Below are 20,950 nucleotides of genomic sequence, written 5' to 3' on the forward strand. Positions count from 1 at the left end.
GTATCTCTCTTCTTCCTTATCTGTCTGTCCATCCATCTCTCCATCCATCCATCCACCCATCCACCCACCCATCCACCCATCCACCCACCCACCCATCCATCAATCCACCCACCCATCCATCCATCCACCCATCCACCCACCCACCCATCCATCAATCCACCCACCCATCCATCCATCCATCCATCCATCCATCCACCCACCCATCCATCCACCCACCCATCCATCCACCCACCCATCCATCCACCCATCCATCCATCCATCCATCTATCCATCCATCTATCCATCCATCCATCCACCCATCCATCCATCCACCCATCCACCCACCCATCCATCCACCCATCCATCCACCCATCCATCCACCCATCCATCCATCCATCCATCCATCCATCCATCCATCCATCCACCCACCCACCCATCCATCCATCCACCCACCCATCCATCCACCCATCCATCCATCCATCCATCCATCCATCCATCCACCCATCCATCCATCATTTTTAAATGATTTTATTTTTCATTTAAATGATTTTTATTTATTTTTGTTCTATGTGCTGGTGTTTGTATATATTTCTGTGTGAGGGTGTCAAATCACTTGGAGTTGGACTGCAGACTGTTGCAAGATGACATGTGGGTTCTGGGACTTGAACTCCTGTCCTCTGGAAGAACGGCTAATGCTCTTAACCGTTGAGCCATCTTGCCACCCCCACACCCCTCCATCTTTCACCCGTCAGATATCCACCTTTCTCTTTCTCACTCCTGTTCTCCTCTTCTGACTCGCCTCTGCCTCTGTCTCCTCCTTCTCCACACCCAGTTACCCTGAGGTAAACATCCAGAATTTCACCACCAGCTGGAGAGATGGCCTGGCCTTCAATGCCCTCATCCATCGTCACAGGTATCAGCCTGCCCTGCCCTCTACCCCTACACCCCTGATGTCACACACTCGTATACACACACATATACACACATATACGCACATACACATGGATGACACAGAAAACCTCTCTCTTCACCTTTACTCATTCATATACACTTATTTCCCATTGGACACATGTCTTTCACTTTTTCTCAGAGGTACACATACCTACACAGACTCTTGGCATGTAAATGCACGCACCTTGCACAGGTATGTGTCCACACATTGAAATACCCAGGTATATATACACCCAAAATAGGGAACTCATTTCCAGGTGTCTTAGTTTGATTTTTATTGGAACACTGACCAAAATCAGTTTTAGACATCTTACAAAGATCCTTCTATGTGGTTGAGACCCTCAGGACACATCCCATCACTAGACAAGTCAAGGCAGGGCCACAAGGCAGGAGCCTGGCAGCAGGAACTGAAGCAGAGGCTATGAAGGAATGTGTCTTACTGGCTTGTTCCTCATTTCTTTTCTTTTCTTTCTTTCTTTCTTTCTTTCTTTCTTTTTTTTTTTTTGGTTTTTTGGATTTGGTTTTTTTGGAGACAGGGTTTCTCTGTGTAGCCCTGGCTGTCCTGGAACTCACTCTGTAGACCAGGCTGGCCTCGAACTCAGAAATCCTCCTGCCTCTGCTTCCCAGAGTGCTGGGATTACAGGCGTGCGCCACCACCGCCCGGCTCTGTTTCTTTTCTTATGTAACTGAGGACCCCCTGCTAAGGGATGCCACCACCCACAGTGGGCCTGGACCTTCCACATTAGCCATTGATCAAGAAAATAAGGTCACTCTGATGATTGCATTTTCTCACCTGAGGTTGCCACTTCCCAGATGAGTCTGGCTTGTGTCAAGATGGCAAAAACAAAACAAAGCAAAATCAAAACAAAACAAACAAACCAAAAAAACTAGTCAGCACAGGGACAGACTCCTGATCTGTCTAGTATTCACCAGTGAGAGGCTGGAAGTACGGCTCAGTGGTAGAGCCCTATCCTGGCATGCGGGGAGCCAATTGACGTGCACAGCCAGGATGGGGGACGCATTCATGGTGCATTGTCTGTTTTGGAATAGACAGGTTCTCTACATCCCCCAGAGCCCCGCTTTCTGCATCCCACACCCTCACGCACCTGTACCCCATGTGTCCGGGAAGAGGACACCCACATCCTACCTTTCCAGATGACAGACTGGGGAACTGAAGCCCAGGGACTGGAAGGAATTTGTTCAGGTGTGGCCAAAGCCAGGGCCCAGTTTTCACGGCACATGCTTTTCTGCTCATAGTCGCCAGTCTCACGTAAGCATAAAAACCCACAAGCTGGGACTAGGCCATGTTTACCACCACCAGGCCGCCACATTTTCAAAATGTCTTCTATGTCCCAAGCACCGTCCCTCGCTCTCTGTGAGTGCGTTAGGTGTTCACTGACCCTGTAGGCATTTGCTGTTATCATCCTCCCATTCACAAGGAGGAAGCCTGTGGAGAAATGGGGCGCTCAGGCAGAGTGACGTGGCCAAGATGTTCCTGACTCACACTTCTAGTTGTGATATACTACTCTTGATTAGATATGTGTGCCATCTATCCAAATACATGCCCTAGTATGACATGATTCATGTATACACACACACACACATGCATACGCACATGCACATGCAAATACACATACCTGAGCGTACACTAGATATGTGTGTAGCTGATTCATATAAATGCCCCGAACACAATGTGATGCACACATAATATACATACACACACGCACACGCACACGCACACGCACACGCACACACACACACACGCACGCACACACACACACAGACATACCTGAACATATACTAGATATGTGTGCAGCCTATTCATATAAATGTCCCGAACACAATATGATGCACACATACATATACATACATACATACATTCATACACACACACACACACACACACACACACACACACACACACCATGGCCCAGAGACTACATATTGCTCTATATAAATACACCAGAAGATCTAGGGATGGTGGTGCATGCCTTTAATCCCAGCACTTGGGAGGCAGGGGCAGGTATATCACCATCAGTTCAAGCCAGTCTGGTCTACAGAGTGAGTTCTAGGACAACCAGAGTCACAAAGAGAGACACAGTCTCAAAAATCCAAATAAGTAAATAACAAACAAACTGGAAGGTTCTTTGATGCCAAGCCCGGTGGCCCCGTGTTTCATTTCTGAAACATGGTAGGAGGAGAGTTAACTCCTGGAGCTGTCCTCTGACCCCCGCACAAGCACCATGGCATGTATACCCTTCTAAATAAATAAATGTAGCTTAAAAAATGTAAATATAGCTGGGTGGTGGTGGCATATGCTTTTATTCTCAGCACTTGGGAAGCAGAGGCAGGCAGAATTCAAGGCCAGCCTGGTCTACAGAGGGAGTTCCAGGACAGCCAGGGCTACACAGAGAAACCCTGTCTCGAAAAAAAAAAAAAAAAGAAAGAAAGAAAAAAAGAAAAAAAGACAAATACACCCAAGTAGACATGAGTTTACCACATATACATGTGGACTGACCATGATATAATAGGACCATGATATGACAGGACCATGATATAATATGTCTGAACTCACTTGAGTTCACACGGGCATCATAAGTACACGTACCCTGACCACTATGCAATGCTGTGCCCAAATATGTCCAAGTAGATACGTGGGCACCGCGTGTCCACATGCTCCCGTGTAACACATGGCCGTACAGATTCGTATTGCCACAGACTTACACGGTCAGGCGCCATGTGGGCTCTGATCACACGTGGACAGAGCCACATGCCTGTGCACACAGTGATATGTACACACGGTTACATGATTGCACACGCCCCAGCAATGCGTGCCCCAGGCGCGTGCTTCCTGGGCTGTAGCACACACCCCTGTCCTCCGTGGCTGGGTCGTGCCCTTGCCGGGGTGGGGCGCAGGTGAGGGCGTTCTTTCACCTGCTCTGGAGCCTGCCTGCTGCCTCCTGCTCTGTGCCCCTGCCCAGGCCTGATCTTGTGGACTTCAGCAAACTTACCAAGTCCAACGCCAACTACAACCTGCAGAGAGCTTTCCGCACAGCCGAGCAGCACCTGGGGCTAGCACGTCTGCTGGACCCCGAAGGTGAGCCCCATCTGGTCCCGTCTGAATCCTTCCCAACACCACTGTGAAAATACCTCCATCTCACCCAGGACCACACCGGAGGCCATAGTCATTTAAATTTTCACCTCACTCCCCAAGCCTTCCTCTCTTCTCCATCCTTCCCCCTTCCCAGGCTGTATCCTCCTCTCTCCATCCTCAGCCACACCCCTACCTTATCCCAATGGAACCCTTCTTCTCCTCATCTTTGATTCCATCTCCCAAGCCCCATTTCTCTCCAGTGCCAGCTTTAAACCCAATGCCTTCCCCAGTCCTCAACTATGTCTCCACCGCTAAGCACGACATCACCTCTAACTTATTCCTTTTGGTGTTGTTGTTTTGGTACTAGACACTGAACCTAGGGCCTGGCACACGTCAGACAAGAGCTCTACCACTGAGTCAATGCCCAAACCCCTCCCAGGTGGACCTTACAGCAGGGGCTCTGCCACGGAGCCACCTCCCCGCTCCTGCTGGTTCTTCACAGGGGGATCCTAGGCAAGGGCTCTACCACTGAGCCACGCCCCCAGTCTCTCATTGGGGGATTCTAGGCAGGGGCTCTACCACTGAGCCACGCCCCTAGCCTCGCATTGGGGGATTCTAGGCAGGGGCTCTACCACTGAGCCACGCCCCCAGCCTCTCATTGGGGGATTCTAGGCAGGGGCTCTACCACTGAGCCACGCCCCCAGCCTCTCATTGGGGGATTCTAGGCAGGGGCTCTACCACTGAGCCACGCCCCCAGCCCCTCCCTGGGGGATTCTAGGCAGGGGCGCTACCACTGATCTATATCCCAGTTTCCTATTTACTTTTTTATTTTGGCACAGAGCCCTTGCCTCAGCCGTCCCCGTTTCTGGATAACAGGCCTGCCCTAGCAGGCCTGGCTCTTACCTTTACTCCTCTCTCCTTCCCTATGCGCACGACCTCATTCCTATCCTGGCTACGCTATATCTACCTCCAGCTACCACTCTGGCTCACCCGCAGCCCCAGCGTCTGTCCATCCCAGAGCCGTTCCTCACTTCACCCTCCGAGGCAATCCTCAGTGCTCCCTGGCACTGATGGTCCCCACCTCTGAGATAACAGCATCTTCCTTCTCCGAGCACAGACGACATAGCTGCGTAGCTGGGGTGCCTCTCACAGTTCCCATTCATTCTCACACTCTTCTCTTTCACCCACACACTAACCTTACTGAAGAGCTGGTTTTGTTTACTTTTGCAGTACTGGGGTTCAGACCTAGGGACTTGCACAGGCTAAGCATGTGTTCTAACCCTGAGTGCCATCCCAGCCTGTCTACTCTGGGTTTTGTTGTTGTTGTTGTTGTTGATGTTGTTGTTGTTGTTGTTGTTGTTGTTGTTTTGAGACAGGGTTTCTCTGTGTGACCCTGGCTGTCCTGGATCGCAGTCTGTAGACCAGGTTAGCCTTGAACTCAGAGATCTGCCTGCCTCTGCTTCCTTAAAGTCGTGCACCACTAAGCCTGGCTTCCGCTGTGTTTTAAGGAGATGGGAATGAAGTCCCAGTTTTATTTCTCTTGCTCTAATTAAATACTCTGAGAAGGTGCAGCTTAGAGGAGAAAGGGATTATTTTAGCTCACGGTTCCAGGTTACAGACCGTCAAGGTGGGGAAGGCGCGGCAGCAGGAATTTACAGCAGTCAGTCACATCATAGCCACAGCCCAAGGAAACGAGAAATGCATGCGTGTGTGCTCACTTGTGACTGATCAGCTGCATTTTCCCACTCAGACGGACACGCCTCCTTGCCTGGGGAAAGATACCACCCAGGGTGGGCTGGGCCTTTCCACGTCAGTCAACTCCATTAAGTCCATCCCTCATAGACACGCAGGTCGCTGATTGAAACTGACCACACACCCACCATATACCGCACATGGTCTCAGAAGTCCATCTGCCTCTGACGGCCGCGCTCAGCCTGAACACAATCGATGTTTCGTGAGGCAGTGGAGATTGATGTGGGCTGGATGGAGAGGCACAAGGCTGGACTGGCAGCCCTTGGTCAGGAGGATGAAGAGTTCAAAGCCAGCCCTTGCAGACCTTGTCTCAAAAATAAAACCAGACAGATGTGTATATGACGCGTATGTGTTAAGTAATATTAGAATTTGTCGAGTGCCCCATCTGTGGCTACTTTTCCTTTTTTTTTTTTTTAAAGAGTTTTGTTTCCTGTGTGTGTGTGTGTGTGTGTGTGTGTGTGTGTGTGTGTGTGTGCTTTCAGGTGCCTACAGAGCCAGAAGCACTGGGCTGGAGTTACAGGCAGTGTGAGCTGTCCTGGGTGGGTGCTGAGAACTGAATGCGAGTCTTCTGCAAGAGCACCACCCCTGCTCAGCTGCTAAGTCACCTCTTCTCCTTTGGTTCTTCTTCCCTCTCTGTGGTTGAGACAGGGGCTTGTGGAGCTCTGGCTGACCTCTGTGTAGCCAAGGCTGGTCTTGAGTTCTTGCTCTTCCTGCCTCCAGCACCTAAGGGCTCGGAGTGCGGGTGTGTGCCACCGCACGCTTGGCTGTTCTTTCTAAGGTTTCCCATGTTCCTCAGAGGTGGGGATTGAGAATTGTCATCACTGTAACAGTGGGAGAGACGGGGACCCCGAGGTTAAGGCGTTTCCCAAGACATGCAGCAAGTAAGGTGTTAAACTGAGATCCAGACACGCTCCCTTTGAAACCTGAGTCCTTAATGGCACACCTCACACAACATACGCGGCATGCCTGGTGGGTGCTCCCTGCGTTGCAGCTGAGTGCTAGGCACGGCAGGCACTGGGAAGGAAAGGGACAGAACTCGGGTAACAGTGTGGCCCTAATTTAACCCCGTGTCCTGATGCCTTCAAACAGGAAATGCTAGGCTGTAAAGAGGGCAGGAGGGAGCTTGGTCCACTCGCCTTTGCCTAGTATGTGCAGAGCCCTGGGTTCAAACACACATGCATACATGCACATAGACATAGATATGCACATATGCGTACACACAGACACATACAAATACATAGACAAACACACACGTACACACAGAGACACACACACAAATACACAGACACACATACAAATACACAGACACAGAGACACACATACAAATGCACAGATACAGAAAGATACACAGAGAGAGAGAGAGAGACATACAGACACACATATACTCAACAGACACAGATACACAGACACAAAACCACACAGACCCTGACAGACAGAAACACACAGAGACACAGACAGACACACATAAAAATATACAGACATACCCATAGACATATACATACACAGAGACACACATACAAATACACAGATACATACAGACACACAGACACATGTATATATAGAGAGACACACACACATACAGACAGACACACACTGATACATAGATTCACACTTACAGACACAGACACACAGACACACACATACACACACACACACACACACACACACACACACACACACACACGATATTATGAGGCTGAAGGATGAAAGAAATTGAGGTAAGGATTGCAGACCTGGCAGGGCGAAGAGGCTTGTGTCAGGGAATTCCAGTTGAGCTGTGAGTGTTACCTGTACAATAGGGAGAGCAGTAGCCAGGCAGCAGTGCATGGGGCACCAGGAGGATGGTGTTGAGAAGTAATTACAGGGGCCACTGGGGTAGCCCAACCCGTGTAGGTGTTGCCGCTGAGCCTGACAACGTGAGTTTGGTCCCAGAGTCCCACATTGTAAAGGAAGAGAACCTGCTTCATGGAACATAATTAATTTAATATGGTTAAAAAGAAATAATTATAGTTAATTTATTTGTGGTTATCTGTCTGACTCTGCTTGATCCCATGAATTAGAAGATCCCCATTGGGAACATTAAAAAACAATAACAAAAACAACCCTCATCTCCAGAAGGGGGAACTTGGGAGATAGGTGAATCTCTGTGAGTTCAAGGCTATCCTGGTCTACAAAGCAAGTTCTACAATTTTGTTTTTTTTTACAAAGCAAGTTCTAGACTCAGTGGTTAAGAGAGCTAATTGCTCTTCCAGAAGACCCAGGTTCTATTCCCAGCCCCCAAATAATGGCTCACAACTGTCTGTAACTTTAGTCACAGGATACCTAACGCCCTCTTCTGGCCTCTGGGAGCACTGCATCACATGTGATACAGAGACATACATGGAGGCAGAATATCTTCACAAATAAAATAAAAATGGAGTTTAAAATTTTAAGAAAAAAAAAATAGCCAGGCAGTGGTGGTGCACACCTTTAATACCAGCACTTGGGAGACAGGTGGATCTCTGAGTTCAAGGTCAGCTTGAACTACAGAGTGAGTTCCAGGACAGCCAGGGCTACACAGAGAAACCTTGTGTTAAACCCCACACCCGCATTATTTTAAGAAAAAAGAAACAAGAAAGAAAGGAAGGAAAGAAGGAGGGAAGAAAAGGAAAGAAAAAGAAAAAGAAAACCAGGAAGAGAGAGGTGTCTCAGTGGCTAAGAATGCTGACTGCTCTTGGGGTGGATCTGAGGTTCAGTTGCCAGCACCACAAGTCAGCTCACGACCATCTGTGACTGCAGCTCCAGGGGATCTGGCGCCCTCTTCTGACCACTGTCAGCACTGCATGCACATGGTGCACAGACACTTGCAGGCCAATCACCTAACCTCAGAAAACGGTATTAAAAAAAAAAATTAAAAATTAAAGAGAAAAGAAAAGCAAACCCCAGCACTCGAGTAGTGGAGAGGTTGCGTTGCCCGAGGCCACACAGATAGAGACACACAGTCAGAGACCACACCCTGCTCCTTGAACTCCCTCCCCCACCAGATGTGAACATGGAGGCTCCAGATGAGAAGTCCATCATCACCTACGTGGTCTCCTTCTACCACTACTTCTCCAAGATGAAGGCTCTGGCTGTGGAGGGGAAGCGGATTGGGAAGGTAGGAGGGAGCCTAGGAGAGGGGAGGATGGAGACCTTGGGAATCACTCACGGGTCTAGGACAGACATCACTATACTGCTGCCCAGGGCTGCGGAGCCCACCCCCCTCCACCCGCCCTCTCCACCCGCCCCCTCCACCCGCCTTTACACTGGAACCCGACCCCCCACATCTTGGACTTGGAGATTTCCTCCAACTCTCTGGTTTGCTTGTTTGTTTGTTTGTTTGTTTGTTTTTTGTGCCGGGTCAGGTCCTGGACCAGGTCTTGGAGGTTGACAAGATCATAGAGCGCTACGAGGAGCTGGCGGCGGAGCTGCTGGCCTGGATCCACCGCACCGTGGACCTCATCAGCAACCAAAAGTTTGCCAACTCACTGAGTGGGGTGCAGCAGCAGCTGCAGGCGTTCACCGCCTACTGTACGCTGGAGAAGCCCGTCAAGTGAGACTCGGCTCAGCAGCGGAGGGGGGGTGATGGGCGTGGCAGACGGGGGGGGGGGGACCCTGAACTCATGTCTCCTCAGGTTTCAGGAGAAGGGGAACCTGGAGGTGCTACTGTTCAGCATCCAAAGCAAGCTGCGTGCCCACAACCGGCGCCTCTTTGTGCCTCGGGAAGGCTGTGGCATCTGGGACATTGACAAGGTGAGTGAGGTCGGGGACAGGGGTGAGGCAAGATGGCATCACGACGCTGTATAGGTTCCCGCTGTAGAAGCACGCACTGAATGTTGATTCTCATAGAATGGTAGACCCCCCTCCTTTGGGGGGAGGTTCTTCTTTTCCCCCTAATTTTGCTTGAAGGTGTCACATATGCCACGAGCGGCCTCAGACAGGAAAGCCAGGGTCGCTAAACGGGACAGTTACTGAAATCTAAGAACGTCCTCCTGTCTTCCCAGGCGTGGGGTGAGCTGGAGAAGGCAGAACACGAGCGGGAGGCGGCCCTCAGGGCTGAGCTCATCCGACAGGAGAAGCTGGAACTCCTGGCTCAAAGATTTGACCACAAGGTGGCCATGAGGGAGAGCTGGCTAAATGAGAACCAGCGCCTGGTCTCCCAGGTACACGGTAGGGGGTGGGGCGGTGAGGGGTGGGGGTGGGGTGAGAAGACCTCATTGCACTGAGCTCAGTATGGATGGAGGCTATGTACCTCAGAAGGTTGCTTTAGTCCTTCAAATGACAGGAGAGGATAAGGGAATGGGTCTAAGGTTCGAGTTAATGGGAGAGGGGAGTTGGTCTCCAGAGCAGCAGCGGTGAGGATGGAGATTGTGTCTGATGTCCAGGGTAACACAGGAAGAAGACTTGTTTTTGTTTTTGTGGGGTTTTCTGTGTTTTTGTTGTTGTTGTTGTTGTTTTGTTTTTTCGAGACAGGGTTTCTCTGTATAGCCCTGGCTGTCCTGGAACTCACTCTGTAGACCAGGCTGACCTCGAACTCAGAAATCTGCCTGCCTCTGCCTCCCAGTTGCTGGGATTACAGGCGTGTGCCACCACGCCCGCGATAGACTTGGTCTTGAAGTAACAGAACAGTGGCAAACCCGGTCCCCAGTCTCCAGGGCAAAGGCGAAGCTGAGGCTGTTTTCTGGTTAACAGGTTGACAGGTAGAGATCTGACAGTTGGTCTCCGGAGAAACTGGGGAAGGTGGCATGGTTTCTAGAGTCACAAGGGAGGATGGGCGCTGATCTCCAGGGTAACTAGAAAAGGTGTTCTGTTGTCTAGAGAAACTATGATGCTCTGGTATCTGAGGTAGCAGGAGAAGGTAGGATTGATTTCTAGGGTAATTGGAGGTGGGCAGGACTGGTCTCCAAGGTAACAGGGGAAGCCAGACTGGTTTCTAAGGTAACTGAGTAGGGTGGAGCTAATCTCCGAGGAAACAACAGGTTCGAATGGTTTCCAGGGTAACCAGGGAGAGTGGGGTTGGTCCCCAGGCTACTAGGGAGAGGTGGACTGTTGTTCAAGATAGCTGGGGAAGTGGGGCTGGTCCCTGGGGTCAAGGGGGCTGTAGACTTGCTTTCTGATGATGAGGACAGGGCTTCTAGGGTCATTCGGGGTCAAAGCATCAGGAGGGCTTGCTGAGGCAGCGTGGTAAGTGTCTGTGGCCTGCAACTGTCCAGGACAACTTCGGCTACGAGCTGCCGGCAGTGGAGGCGGCCATGAAGAAGCACGAAGCCATCGAGGCAGACATTGCAGCCTATGAGGAGAGGGTCCAGGGCGTGGCGGAGCTAGCCCAGGCACTGGCAGCCGAAGGCTACTATGATGCCCGGCGGGTGGCAGCCCAGCGTGACAGTGTCCTGCGCCAGTGGGCCCTGCTGACTGGGCTGGTAGGTGCCCGGCGGACCCGGCTTGAGCAGAATCTGGCCCTGCAGAAGGTCTTCCAGGAGATGGTCTACATGGTGGACTGGATGGAGGAGATGCAGGTGAGGACCAGATGAGGGGCCTGTGGCGGCCAGGGAAGGATGCAGAGTCTGGGTGACACGGGTAGAGATAAAGAGGAAGCCTCAGGTGGGTGGAGTTCAGTTGGTACAGGGCTGGCCTGCCCTGGATTGCACTTTAGAGCTGCACATAAAACTGGGGCTGGTAGTGCACACCTGTAACCCTGGCTCTCAGGAGTCAGAGAGATTAGGTCATCCTTAGCTCCATAGTGAGTTCAAATCCAGCCTGAGCTTTATGAGACCATCAGGATGTCTCCAGGACTCACATGATAGGAGGAGAGAGGACACTCCCCCACACTGTCCTCTGACATCATGCAAATGAGCATGCGTGTGCCTGTGCACACACAATAACTAGGTAAACCAAGTAATGAAAATAAAGGCAGGGCAGGTGAGGTAAGGTCACCCTCACGTGCCCTGAAAGCCCTGGAACCCATGTGGAAGGGATACATGACTTCGCAGAGTTGATTTTTGACTTTCACACACATGGTTTTGCATGAGTGCCCCCTCCTTATCACACACACACACACAAACACACACATGCACACGCATGCTCACACACACATGCTCACACACACACGCACGCTCACACACACACATGCATGCTCACACACACACACAGACGCATGCTCACACACATATAAATGTGCATGCATGAGTATTCTTTCACACACACAGTCACACATGCACACTCTCACACACATGCACCCCTCACACACACACTCACACAGTACACTGATACACATTCACACCATACCCTCATATATACTCACACACTCAGACACATACACTATACATATTCACATACTCATCCACACACACACACACACCTATACTCATATGTACCCCATACTCATTCATACACACAGCTCATACACACTCACACACAACACTATTCATTCACATACACCCATACCCACATTCACATACTCACATACCCACACTCACACACTGATGCACATTCACAAACACTCACACATACTCACACACAGTTAAACACATACACACTCACATTCATTCAACACACATCCACACACATATACATGGATACACATTTGTACACTCATTCATATACACACATACCCATACACATGCACCCTCCACATGTACTCACACACATACACTGACACACACTCATTCACACACACTCACACATACTCACTCATATACACACTCAAATACTTATACACAGACATACACACATTCACACATAGACACTCATTCATGCAGCCACTCACACATGCACTCACACACTCAGATACACTCCAACACATTCACACTCACACACATTCACACTCACACACACTCATACACACATTAAAGGAGAAAGGCAAATCTCTGGCTACAGGGAAAACACCGAGGTAGATCAGTTTAGAAAAGAGATATCTACCAGAGATTGGTGGAGAGAGAGAGAGAGAGAAAGAGAGAGAGAGGGAGGGAGAGAGAGAGATATTGTGATAAAACTGTGGAGATACTGAGAGATGGGAACGTTCTCGGAGACACAGAGATGCAGGATAACGGCAAAGGGAGACCATGACAGAGGACAGATGCCCAAGTCGTGTCCTGCAGCAAAGGCTGGTGTGGTGTGGGGAGAGGTCAGCGGCCCTGGGCAGTGCCTGCGGTGAGCTCAGTGTCTCCTGGCAGACTCAGCTGCTCTCTCGGGAATGCGGGCAGCATCTGGTGGAGGCCGAGGACCTGCTGCAGAAGCACGGGCTGCTGGAGGGGGACATAGCGGCCCAGAGTGAGCGGGTGCAGGCCCTCAACGCTGCGGCCCTGAGGTTCTCCCAGTTACAGGGTGAGTCGGGAGGGTGGGGGCGGGGAGCTCTCATGGTGGATGCATGAGAGGCAAAGGGGACTCATGAGAGAGGGGTGGATGGGAGGACTGGAGGGAGAGAGAAGGAAGGGAGGGAGGAAGTCCTTGTTTTTGGAGACATCTAAGTACAGTCTAGGCTCCCACTCAATTAGGAAGATCATGGGGGCACCAATATCATGGAAAGCTAGACCACCAAATGCTGTCCTGCTTTGAGATTACACAGGAATACCTCTCACTTGTTTTGAATACTAATGTGCAAAGCCTTTCACATCTTAATCTCAGTTAACACCATAAAACAGCAACATCAAATGTGCAGTGCTGAGGTTGTAGCTCAGGCACAGAAGGCTTGACTGTGGGACTAGCTAGGGTCATGGCTCAGTGGTAGAGCCCCTGCCTAGAATCCCCCAGTGAGGGGCTGGGGCGTGGCTCAGTGGTAGAGCCCTTGCCTAGAATCCCCCAGGGAGGGGCTGGGGGTGTGGCTCAGTGGTAGAGCCCCTGCCTAGAATCCCCCAGTGAGGGGCTGGGGGTGTGGCTCAGTGGTAGAGCCCCTGCCTAGAATCCCCCAGTGAGGGGCTGGGGGCGTGGCTCAGTGTAGAGCACAGTCTGTCATGTTTAATGCCCTGTTTCCCATCCCTAACATTAGAAATTAGAATAACTCACAACATCATGTAAAACAATATCTGGTCAAGAGCTGTTCAGCAACAAGTTGTAAATACTCAACCTACTTGGCTTAAAAAAAAAAAGCCAGACCACCCAGTGCTTCCAGGGGCTAGACCACCAACCAAAGAGTGTACCTGGAGGGACCCAGGGCTCCAGATACGTAGGTAGCAGAGGATGGCCTTGCCTGACATCAGCGGGAGGGGAGGCCCTTAGTCCTCTGGAGGTTTGATGCCCCAGCTAGGGGGATGCTGGAGGGGCGGGGCAGGAGAGAGTGGGTGGGTGGGTGAGCACCCTCATAGAGACAAAGGGGAGGGAGGAAAGGGAGGTTGTGGGATGGGGGCTTGTGGAGGGGTAACAGGGAAATGGGATATCATTTGAGATGTAAACAAATGGAATGATTAATTTAAGAAAGTATGTATATGTGTATATATGTATGTATTTTTTTTTGTTTTTTTGTTTTTTTTTTTTGTTTTTGGATTTGTTTTTTTCGAGACAGGGTTTCTCTGTGTAGCCCTGGCTGTCCTGGAACTCATTCTGTAGACCAGGCTGGACTCGAACTCAGAAATCCGCCTGCCTCTGCCTCCCAGAGTGCTGGGATTACAGGCATGCGCCACCACCGCCTGGTGTATGTTTTTTTTAAATAAAGAATTTAGAGGAAGCCAGAGGAGGAGGGGCAAACCTGTATTCACAGCACTGGAACGCTGAGGCAGAGGGATTGCTGTGAGCTTGACACCATCCTGGGCTACCCTGTTATATTGACAAAAGAAAAAAGGAAGAAAGAAAAAGGGAGACGGTGCTAGATGCTGTCCGTGGTGGTCCCAGTACCCAGGAGATGGAGTCGTGAGGGTCAGGGATTAAAGGCTCGCCTTGCCTGCACGGGAGGTTCAGCCTCAGCCTGTGCTGCACGAGACCTTGTCTGTTAGATTTTTAAAGGAATCAAGAGGAATTGATTGGCGAGTATAATCAGAATGGTAGGAAGTGGAGCTCTGACCTCAGGCCAGGCTGCATCTAGGAAGGGCCTGCTGTCGTTCCTCAGACTGTTTCTGCAGTCTGTGTGTGTGTTCAGCGTCAGGCAGGCAGTCCCTCCATATGTGGCATAATATGGAATCCTTCAGTCTGCGTCTCCAGCCCAGCCTTACAGACCCAGGAGACAGCTCCCTTTCTCTGATACTTCTGACAGAAGGGGAAAGCAGTTTTTGGTCCCTACGTCTTCCACCCCATTACTCTGCCTGCGATGAGTCTCAGTCATCCAGGATCTAATTGGCCACACCGGTGAGGAGGAAGCGGAGAGAGACGAAAGTCAGGGCCCCGCTCCCCGCATCCCTTTCATTGAGTCCTGCATCCCAGCCTGTCCTTGGGATGATGCCACCGGACGCTCAGGGCAGGCTGTTGGTCAGGCTTTTAAATAGGTGTTGCAGTTTCACCTCTTAACCCAGCTAGCTCCCAAATAATTGAGACTGGACTATGTTTTTATTTAATAAGCTTTACGGCACAACAACTGAGCAGTTATTAGCGCATTTTAATCCTCTGTGATAACCTGGCTGCCTCCCGGCCCAAATCCCTGAAATACTTGCATTTTTTTTAAAATTTATATTCTAAATGCATTTTTTTATTCGATATATTTTTTATTTACATTTCAAATTATTTCCCCCCTTCTGGCCCCCCACTCCCCGAAAGTCACATAAGTCCCCTTCCCTCCCCCTGTTCTCCCACCCACCCCTTCCCAAAGCATTCAAATATTTTTTAATTATTTATTTATTATATGTGAGTACACTGTAGCTGTCTCCAGACACTCCAGAAGAGGGCATCAGATTTCATTATAGATGGTTGTGAGTCACCATGTGGTTTCTGGGATTTGAACTCAGAACCTTCGGAAAAGCAGTCAGTGCTCTTAACCACTGAGCCATCTCTCCAGCCCAATACTTGCATTTTAAGGCTTTCTCTGCTCTAGGTGTTTTCTCATGGTGTCTCCCTGTGGATGATTCCCCCTGGCTAAATCCCCAACCCCCAGTCATTGACTAATCGGCTAGCTTTACTGACCCGGTGGAATATTTGGGGAGCTATGTTTACACCACACTGAGACTAGAAACTGTCAAATAAGGATTACAGTCAGATGTGGGGGCACAGAAGACAGCATTCGAATAATGCGAGCATGATCTTTATACAGTGCACCATAACATGCATCTAGTAGGCCTTCCCTCCTCAGTTAAACATCTCTAAAATACCCTCATAGAAAACCGAGGTTTGTCTCCTACAGATTAAACCACCACAAGGGACGCAAATGACTAAACATCTTTAAAAAAAATTTTTTTTAGATTTATTTATGTGTATGAGTGTTTGCCGGCATGTATGTGTGTGCACATGCCTAGTGCCCTTAGAATTCAGAGGAAAGGCATCAGATCCCCTCACACTGGGGTTCTGGATGGTAGTGAGCTAGCAATTAGGTGCTGGGTGGCCTCGAACCAGGGCCTTCTGCAGCAAGTGCTCTTGACCACTGAGCCGTCTCTCTAGCCCCTGGTGACTGGCGTCTTAATCATCCTTACCTGTATAGGAGTATCAGGTGGAGGCTTGGCAATTAACAATAGCAGTTATTTGCGTTGGCTGGTGTGTGTGTGTGTGTGTGTGTGTGTGTGTGTGGTTACTGTGGTTTGCACAGGCACCATGTTTTGGTTGGTACCCAGAGATGGCTTGGTTCTGTTCTCCCACGCTGTTGGCATGTCTGATGGTGTGTCTGCAGCTGTCTGATGCTGGCCAGCTAGCCCTGAACGCTGGTGACCTTTTTTTTCTTCTTCTTTTCCCTTTTTCTTTCTTTTTTCTTTTTGATGAGAAAATTGTAGCCGACCACAGAACTTGTAAGATGATGGGAGACTTTCTCACTCTTCCTGGGGCTATGCTATGTCCTAGAGTAAATCTGGACTGGGGTTGGGCTGGGCATGAGGCTAAGTAGGTAGATTATAGCCTAGGATGTAGGAGGCTCTGGGTTCAGTCCTTTGCACCCGCGCAAACAGTGTGTTGGTGAACGACTGACTGTGAAGATGAATTCAGGAGGCAGGAGTTTAAGGTCATCTTTGGTTAAACAGAGTTCAAAGCATTTGGGCTACTTTGTAGCGGGAATTAATTTTAAAAAGTACTGCCCAGGTCTCGCTCAGCACCCAAATACCTGGTTAACTTGAATAATTAACCAAATATATTTATGTATGAGAAACTCCCAATTTCATAATACCAATTTACAATGATAAAGTCTATCCCAATATTTCTAACCTCTCCAAAACACCAGAAATATGTCCGAAGTCATCTGGATATCTCCCTCTCCGCTCTGCTCTGATCATCTGGTCCACCCAGCCTCTCTCCGCCCCTCAGTTCCCTTAGCTCCTCCTCCTCTCTCCTCTCCAATCACTGGCCTCTCACTGCCTCAATGGGAATGGATAGGAAAGATCTTGCATCACTACTTGACTACCTATCTCAAAAGAAAGAAAGAAAGAAAGAAAGAAAGAAAGAAAGAAAGAAAGAAAGAAAGAAAGAAAGAAAGAAAGAAAGAAAGAAAGAAAGAAAGAAAGAAAGAAAGAAAGAAAAAGGAAAGGAAAGGAAAGGAAAGGAAGAAGGAAGGAAGGAAAAAAGGAAGGTAGGTACGTAGAGTGAGCAACCACGGAGGTTTCATTAGGCTGCATTTCTGCCTTGCTTCTGGAGTGCCTGGCCACCAACAGGCTCAGGGAAGGTGAAACACAGTCTAAGATGGGGTTCCTAGCCCATGTTTCTCCGGGTGAGAGACAGCTGGGGCTGGGACAGAGGCTGTGGTTCTCAAATTCCTGTGTATCCAGACACCGCTGGGGACCGAGAGGAGTTGGAGATTTAGGCGAGGCTCTTTATGACAATGGTCTCTCCTCCAAACCCCCACCCTACTGGGTGGTCCTTGATGAGGGAGATGGTTCTTGTTGTCCAAACTATTTTATTCATGGCAGATGAGGATGCATACATCTTACTCAGGGTGTACCAGGCATTAAATACCTTTTGCGGGAAGGAATGCCCAGGAGGAGAAGCTCATTTATTGGTTAGACACTCGGGGCCTCTCTAGATACCTCATGAGCATGGAGAACCGTAGATTTTTTTTGATAGGTGACGGATTGTAATGGTCCTCTTAGTGGGGTGTCTTGGTCACATGCTCCAGGACAGGAACCCTGTTGGGAGTTAATTCTAATACCTACTGTTCTCAATTATGAGATTTGCCAGGGTTTTAAAAATCTGTTCGACCTTACCAGTTCTTCTGCGTGGTGGCGTGGTTCCACTTACCGCACACCCACCGAGGAGGCTGTTGGGACTCTCCTATTGTCCCCTTCTTGTGACAACACCCCTGAGATGGCCAGCAGCACTGAGGATACAACAAAGAACCAGTGTGGACTGTGTTGTCATGGTGATGATGTACTACTAATCCAGAGCATGATTTCTGGATCGCCCCTGCCCTCTTTTTCCATGCTGGAGATTGGACCTAGATTGCTTTGGTCATGCTAAGCACATGGTATGCTGATTAGCTGGCCCCCAGCTGCTCGCAGGTGGTCCCGGGCTAATACTCTAATGCCGGGCTTGCCTTCTTTTTATTTTCTGTCTTCTTTTTATTTTATTTATTTCATCCTCACTAAGTTGCTCAGGCTAGCCTTGAACTCACTCTGTAATCCAGGCAGTTTCCGGAAGAACTGGGCCACTTGGCTTGGCTTTTAAGTTATTTTTAAAGATGGATTTTAGTGTGTGTGTGTGTGTGTGTGCACGCGCGCGTGTCTGAGAAAGGGTGCTGTGGAGGCCAGAACAGGTATTGGCTAGCACATAGCTGGAGTTACGGTCAGTTGTGGGTGAGCACACCGGTGCTGGGGACCCACCTCAGGTCCTTTGGAAGAGCAGCAAGTACTCTTAACAGCTGAGCCCCCTTTCCAGCCCCCCTTTATTGTTTTAGACAGAATCTCGCTATGAAGTCCAGGCTGGCCTCAAACATGCAATCCTGCTGCCGTCACCTTCCAAGCTCTGGGATTACAGGCATGCGGTACTGACTACATTGGCTCCATCGAGGAGAGGTTGACTGGGATCTGTTAAATAAATTTCACAGTTATTTACGTATGTACTAGGGATTTAGGTGTAAGTCGTAATGTTTGAGGAGTAAAGTTTATGGGACAGACATGGTGGCACCTGCCTTATCCCAGTATTTGGGAGAGAAGTCTCCCCTTTCACCGGGCTCTGCCCTATGCAATGGTGTGGAAATGCGATAATGAAGGAGATAGTCCTTACCTGCCCACAGGAATCAACCCAGAGGAAGACTAAACAGGTGGCGGTGTTCCACGGAAGGAAGGCTGAGGTAGATGGTGAAGAGTCGAGGATCCAGGAAAGCGCTTGCTCTAAGCTTGGGGTGTCTAGGAAACCTGAGGGAGGGGTGGCATGGGCTGGCATCTCTTCCTACCCTCTCCTTCCCCTGCCCCAGGCTATCAGCCCTGCGACCCTCAGGTCATCTGCAACCGCGTGAACCACGTGCACGGCTGTCTGTCGGAGCTGCAGGAGCAGGCGGCGCGGCGGCGCGCGGAGCTGGAAGCCTCGCGGAGCCTGTGGGCTCTGCTGCAGGAGCTGGAGGAGGCGGAGAGCTGGGCGCGGGACAAGGAGCGCCTCCTAGAGGCCACGAGCGGCAGTGGCGGCACAGCGGGCACGGCGGGCGGCGCGCACGACCTGTCCAGCACCGCTCGCCTGCTGGCGCAGCACAAGATCCTGCAGGGCGAACTGGGCGGCCGGCGGGCGCTGCTGCAGCAGGCGCTGCGACGCGGGGAGGAGCTGGCTGCGGCGGGCGGCTCCGTGGGCCCGGGCGCCGAGCCCTTGCACTTGGCTAGCCTGGCAGAGCGCGCGGCTAGCGCTCGGCGCCGCTGGCAGCGGCTGGAAGAGGCGGCTGCGCGCCGGGAACGGAGGCTGCAGGAGGCGCGGGCGCTGCACCAGTTTGGCGCCGACCTGGACGGGCTCCTGGACTGGCTTCGCGACGCGTATCGTCTGGCAGCCGCTGGAGATTTCGGTCACGACGAAGCGTCCAGCCGTCGCCTGGCGCGCCAGCACCGCGCCCTCACCGGGGAGGTGGAAGCTCACCGTGGTCCTGTGGGTGGTCTGAGGCGCCAACTGGCGACCCTAGGAGGAGCCAGTGGCGCCGGGCCGTTGGTGGTGGCGCTGCAGGTGCGGGTGGTGGAAGCCGAACAGTTGTTCGCCGAGGTGACCGAGGTGGCCGCGCTGCGACGACAGTGGCTTCGGGACGCGCTCGCGGTGTACCGCATGTTCGGCGAGGTGCACGCCTGCGAGTTGTGGATCGGGGAGAAAGAGCAGTGGCTGCTGGCCATGCGTGTGCCCGATTCCCTCGACGACGTTGAGGTGGTGCAGCACCGGTGAGCGCACCCGTGGAAGCCCCCAGGGCCCCTTGGTCACCCACCCACCCAACCTCACACGCTTTGGCTTATCACTTCTCACGGGGGTGGGGGCGGTCCCAGCTTCAGCCTTCACTCTGGGCTTCATCAGCTTCATACTCTGCACCTCGGTTTGCCCATGTGTGAAATGGGGTAGACATCATAATCATAGCCTGTGACTCAGGCCTATGGTGAGAAGGAAGTGAGTTCACAGATATGAGACACCCAGCAAATACTTGCCGGGTGCGCGCATTGCAGAACCTCCCAGAGCCATTTTCGGCCTTTACACAGTTTATAGTCACAGAACATGCATGGATCCACCTAAAGTTTTCTACAGGCCCCTCCAACCCGGCCCAAGCTTGGGACTCCCATTAAGACAGATGTCATCTTCCTAGACAGTGAAGTGACACCCACCCCGGAGCACACCTTTAGTCCCACCGCAGGCAGGCAGGTCTATTTGAATTTGAGACCAACCTAATGACTTGCAAGACAGCCAGGGCTACATAGTGAGACCTTGTCTCAAAAATAAACATAAAAATAAATAAATAAATAAATAAATAAATAAATAAATAAATATAAATCAAGTGTAGAACTCACTGGTCTACAAAGTGAGTTCCAGGACAGCCAGGGCTATACAGAGAAACCCTGTCTCAAAAACAAAACAAACAAACAAAAAAATGGGGCAAGTCATCCAAAATAAGGTCCAGGGGTCAGAGGTCAGAGTCTTGGGGTTGTTCGGAGC

General features: G+C 50.7%; 1 protein-coding gene across 2 annotated transcripts in view; it reads left to right on the forward strand.

The window, feature by feature from the left end:
- Positions 1–20,950, forward strand: part of Sptbn4 (spectrin beta, non-erythrocytic 4) — an 88,734-nt gene that overhangs the window by 14,264 nt on the left and 53,520 nt on the right. For both annotated transcript variants that reach the window (XM_052168271.1, XM_052168281.1), the window contains exons 5-13: positions 812–892; positions 3,912–4,027; positions 8,800–8,912; positions 9,160–9,347; positions 9,430–9,547; positions 9,799–9,957; positions 11,008–11,310; positions 12,967–13,117; positions 19,257–20,190. In XM_052168271.1, the coding sequence (XP_052024231.1) occupies positions 812–892; positions 3,912–4,027; positions 8,800–8,912; positions 9,160–9,347; positions 9,430–9,547; positions 9,799–9,957; positions 11,008–11,310; positions 12,967–13,117; positions 19,257–20,190 (2,163 nt within the window). The remainder of the gene's footprint in view (positions 1–811; positions 893–3,911; positions 4,028–8,799; positions 8,913–9,159; positions 9,348–9,429; positions 9,548–9,798; positions 9,958–11,007; positions 11,311–12,966; positions 13,118–19,256; positions 20,191–20,950) is intronic.

The sequence above is a fragment of the Apodemus sylvaticus genome, chromosome 1, assembly GCF_947179515.1.
Source record: "Apodemus sylvaticus chromosome 1, mApoSyl1.1, whole genome shotgun sequence".
Lineage (NCBI taxonomy): Eukaryota > Metazoa > Chordata > Mammalia > Rodentia > Muridae > Apodemus > Apodemus sylvaticus.